This window comes from Gossypium arboreum, chromosome 4, assembly GCF_025698485.1.
Source record: "Gossypium arboreum isolate Shixiya-1 chromosome 4, ASM2569848v2, whole genome shotgun sequence".
Classification (NCBI taxonomy): Eukaryota; Viridiplantae; Streptophyta; class Magnoliopsida; order Malvales; family Malvaceae; genus Gossypium; species Gossypium arboreum.
This window is the reverse complement of record NC_069073.1, coordinates 85866199-85871508: the sequence shown is the minus strand read 5'-3', so window position 1 is coordinate 85871508 and position 5310 is coordinate 85866199. Positions and strand designations below refer to the sequence as shown.

Here is a 5310-nt window from a genome sequence, read left to right as displayed (position 1 = left end):
TAGAGTTAGCTGACATGGTGTTTGCTTTAAAGATCTAGAGGCACTATATGTATAGTGAGAGGTGTATCATCTATACCAATTACAAGAGCCTCAAGTACATCATTACTCAAAAGGAGTTGAATCTTAGGCAATGTAAATAGATTGAGCTGTTCAAGGATTACGACTGTACGATAAAGTATTATCTTGGTAAGGCTAATGTGGTGGTCGATGCTCTCAATCATAGAGAGATGTCTGATCTAAGAGTAATGTTTGCTCATCTCAGTTTATTTGATGATGGAAGTCTGTTAGCAGAGTTGCAAGTTAAACCGACTTGGATTGATCATATTCGAGATAAACAATTGGGGGATGATTCTCTGGTTCTGGGTTTCTGTTAGGTTAAGAGTGGCAGTACGTCTGATATTGGGCTGAATAATAATGGGGTTTTGTGTTTTCGAGGACAGGTTTGTGTACCAAATGACAGCAATTTGAGATAGTCGATTCTGAAGGAAGCGCATAGTAGTCATTATGCTATACATATCGGTGGAAATAAGATGTATCGGGATCTCCGTGAACTATACTAGTGGTCAAGTTTGAAACAAGAGGTAACAGATTTCATTGCTCGTTGTCTGACGTGCCAGCAAGTTAAGGCTGAGCACCAATTACCTTTGGGTTTGCTCTAACCAGTTAAGATTCCCTTATGGAAATGGGAATGTGTTACGATGGACTTCATTAGTGGGTTGCCTTTAACACCTACTAAGAAGGATTTTGTATAGGTCATCATGGCTCGATTGACCAAGTCTGCCCATTTTATTCCTGTTCGGATGGATTTTTCTCTATAGATGTTTGCTAGGCTCTACATTTTTTAGATTTTGAGGCTTCATGGGATTCCGATTTTAATAATTTCTTATAGAGATCCTCATTTCACTTTTCAGTTTTGGAAGAAACTCCATGAAGCTCTGGATTCGAGATTGGACTTCAGTACTGCGTTTCGTCCTCAGACCAATGGTTAATCTAAGAGGGTGATTCATATACTAGAGGATATGCTTTGGAGTTGTGTGATTGATTTTTGAGGTAGCTGGGAGGATTTTCTATGGTTAGCTGAGTTTGCCTACAACAACAGTTTTCAGTCTTGCATCCAGATGACACCTTATGAGGCTCTGTATAGTTGTAAGTGTCGCATTCCACTATATTAGACTGAGTTGGGTAAGCGACGAGTTTTGGGTCCTAAGTTGTTTTTTAAGATTAAGGAAAAAGTTAAACTGATACAGGATCGTCTTAAGGTAGCTTCTAATAGACAAAAGTCTTATGCGGACCTAAAAAAGAGAAATATCGAGTATTCTGCGAGTGACTTCAAGTTTCTTAAGGTATCTCCATGGAAGAAAGTTTTGTGGTTCAGATGTAAGGGTAAGTTGAGCCCTAGGTTCATTGGGCCATATCAGATTCTAAAGCATTTGGGACCAGTCACTTATCAGTTAGAGCTACCTCTAAAGTTAGACCATATCCATGATGCGTTTCACGTTTCTATCTTGAGGCGGTACCAGTCAGATCCATCTCACGTTGTTTCGATTGAGGAGATCGAGGTTAGATCAAACTTGACATATGAAGAGGAGTCAATTCAAATTTTGGATCGAGACATAAAGATTCTGAGGAGGAAGTCTATTCCTTTAGTTAAAGTTTTGTGGCAGAATCATGGTGCTGAGGAAGCCACATGGGAACTAGAGAACTCGATACGTCACCAGTATCCTCATCTATTCAGATTAGGTAAATTTCGAGGCCGAATTTTCTTTTAGTGCAGTAGAGTTGTAACGCCCTAAATTTCTTAATTTTTTTTCTGTGAATTGTGACAGAAATATGTATTTGCTTCAGTGGTTAAGTCTTTTGGGTGTGTGTATGAGGTCTTTCAAGTCCCACTCTCTAGAAAATTCTATCATTTTGATCCTAGTCTTATCTTTGATAGGTTAGGTTATATTTTATCTTTAGTAAACTCATATCAGAATGAGCTTGTTGGTTCAAGTGGTAAGTGTTAGCTTACCTTAAGGTCTCGTGTTCAATTCCTTGTGAGAGCGTAGATGATATTTTTCCTTCAGTTGTCTGATAGAGGTTTGGTTGAGTTGGGACTCTGAGGTAGTTGGATGTGGTTACTGTGTTAGATTTGGTCAGATAAGGTGTTAGTGGTTAGTGGTTAGTGGGGGAGTGAGGATTATGTGTAATTTTAATTTAATATAATCTAATTTTATTTTCCCTTTCTCAAAAAAATTTAGAAGTTCGTTCTTCTCTCCCTTTCCTTTTCCTCTTTGTTTCTTCTTCTTGTCTTTTCTCTCTACTCTGTTTGGCAATTGCCTGTGCCAATCATTTTGTTGTGGTTTTTCAGTGGTTCCTCTTTTATTTGGGTAAGTTTTGAAGATTCGTTTTGGGTCACTTTCTTTTTCTTTTGAATTCATGTAGTGGTGTAGTTAATGAAGTTATTTTTCTTTCTACGAATCTGTGAAGCCGGTGAAACAACGAACTTTGCTCCAACGGCTAGATTTGAGGTTCTGGACGTCTTTGTTAGCGGTAAGTCAGTATATGTGTTTTTGGTTAAATCATGTTAGATTTGTAAATTAATTGCTAAATCAGTATTTGGGTATCATTTTTATGTTTTGGAGGTCTCAGGATTGCATCCGCGTTAAAAATGAACCAGGTGTGTAAAAAAAACACGAGAAATCGAGGTTCGAAGAAATTTGAAAAAGTGGCTTGTCGACGCTACATAGGTGTGTTCTCGGCCTTGTGATAAGAAAGTGTGTGGCTGTGTAGGCCACACGGGCTAGGCCAAGTTAGGGGTGTAGGCCCACACGGGTATAAGACACAAGTGTGTGAGCTTTGGGCCAGGCCGTGTGGGCCTAAAGGTCTGAAATTTTTCGTAGGGTCACATAAGTTGTTCCGATCAATCGTAGGCCTTCCATGGGGTCAGTAAGAAAAAGATAACCCGAATGCATGTTACCTCCCTAGTCTGATAAACTAGTTTGAGATTACGAAATTGATATGTATGATTTGTCTGTTTTGTAACCGAATGTATGATTTATGTATGTGAGTATGCGAGACATGTTAATTCTGTATATTTGCATCTGTTATCTATATTTGTCATCTATATCTGTATATGGGGTGGGATTTGTATATGTGGAGGAAGTGTTCTATGAGGTGACATATCGTCAATATACTGGCAGCTTGTTTGCATACTATTTTGACAAGTGTCATACAGTCACTATGTGGTATGTAAGGATGGGTGGGTGTCTTATACCCCACATGGTGTGTTGGGATGGATGGAGATGGTGTGTAGAGGATGGGGGTAGGAATCTGTATATCTGTATGTTTTGAAAATCTGATTCTGATATGATCTGACTCTGCTAGGGACTTATGTCCTCTTCTGTTCTAAAATACTGGAAATCTGAATTTTATGCATGTCTATTTCCGTGACTTACACACTAAGTTTATAAAACTCACATATGATTGTCTGTTCTAATCAGGTAATCCTCATACATAAATAGGTCGGTGCGACGGAGGCTCAACGGTGACCACCAGTATATAGCTATCTTCTAATAATTGGTTATATATTTTTCATTCTAGTATTTCTTTATAGTTTTTAAATTTTGGACTCTCTGGACTTTCGGATTATTTGTTTTTAACTTTCTGGATTCGGATGCGCTTATAATATCTTAATTGCGATGATTGACAAAAACTCGATTTTAAGCAAACAAATGTTTTCTAAAAACACTAACTAGTTTTTCGAGATATAACAATTTTTAAGACTTCCACTATAAATTATGTTATGGTAAAGGAACGAAATAACGACGGTTTTAGTAATGAATATGGAAATAAATAACTTTTGCAGAACTCAAACTTTTTCTTAACAAGTAACTATACAAGGTTTTCATTGAAGTGGCATTAGTTTCAAAACCCTTCTTCGTAACACTCCCTGATTCGGCCATAACGTCTAGGCCGGGTTTGGGGTGTTACACTCAATTTAAGGCTCATAAGTGTATTTTTATTGTAAATCAAATATGTTTTTCATTATTGTAATTATACTTGAATAATTATTTCTATTTAATGTTAAATGATTATAATTATACTGTAATACCTTGTAACTGTAATATGGCGACAAAGACAGGTTAGGTGTGTTACACTCTGCCATATTGGCGGTGGAATTCTTGACATAGCCCTCTTCAAGGATAGGGTTCTAACCTTGGACAGTGGATGGCTCAACAAGTGCAGCCCTACACAGCCTACCCCTACTTCGTTTACCTTAGGTGTTCATTCTATTTGCAAAATTTTAATATCTTGAAGTATATCAACAGTTTTCAAACAATATAAGCATTAGTTATCCTCCTAAATGTTCACAATATAAAATTTACAGTTTGTCTAAAGATTTCAAAAGTAGCAATAACTAAAGTAGGACCGACATCAGAGTCTCGAGTTTAGTTTCTTACAAAAATCATTTATTTTAAAAAATATTGTGGCATGGTCTTTTTTTTCCTAAAACACCCCTTTAATGCATGCCTGTAAACTCATTTAAATTTTTACGGTCCTAGTTTAGAAAATTTGGGCTCTGATACCACCAAATGTAACATCCCTAACCCGGCTTAGATGTTAAACAGAATTGAAAAGAATACATTAGCCCTTGAAATGGCCCTGTAAGCTATCGGAGTTTTAAAAACAGTCATTTTAAAACATTTGATTATCTTAGAAGAAAACTTGGTTAATCACTAAATTACCTATTATTCAAAATTCTAATTATAGTTTAGTAGTGGAAAAAGTGATATCTATTAATATTTTTAATAAAAATCAAGGTTCATCCATAACTTACTTAATAATCATATCTAAGCATCCTAAAATTTTAAATTAAATGTCATGAAATATAAACACAAAACCCGAATTTTTAGTTCTATGCCACAATTCAAAATTTAAAGCAATTACAATCTTTAAATAATAAAATATCAAATAATAAGTCTAAAATATTTTTTAAAAAGAAAAGCTGAGCCGAGACCCTCCGGATGCTGAGTCTGCGTCCTAACTTGGTGGGTTGTTTGTAAGGATGAAAATTAAAGGAGTGAGCTTTGAAGCTTACTGTGAGTTCCATCACAAGAAAATCAACGCAACCGACTGATATACAGAATCACATTACATAGAATAATTCACAATAGTACTTTCGGAATATCATATCAACATAATGCACATATACATAACGTCCCTCCCTATGCAATGCTTATAACAAAGTTTATGGGTAAACCAGCAGAGTTTGTAGAATATCAGACTGCTAGAACTTCTTCATTTTCAAAATGTCCCTCCCCATGCAAT

At 36.3% G+C, this 5310-nt stretch overlaps 1 protein-coding gene across 1 annotated transcript; it reads left to right on the top strand.

Annotated features, from left to right (window-relative positions):
• The first annotated feature begins 227 nt into the window (after positions 1 to 227).
• Positions 228 to 1769, top strand: LOC108464894 (uncharacterized). The gene is made up of 3 exons (XM_017765178.1): positions 228 to 299; positions 375 to 440; positions 1248 to 1769. The coding sequence occupies exons 1-3, from the start codon at positions 228 to 230 to the stop codon at positions 1767 to 1769; spliced, it is 660 nt and encodes a 219-aa protein (XP_017620667.1).
• The last annotated feature ends 3541 nt before the right edge of the window (positions 1770 to 5310 follow it).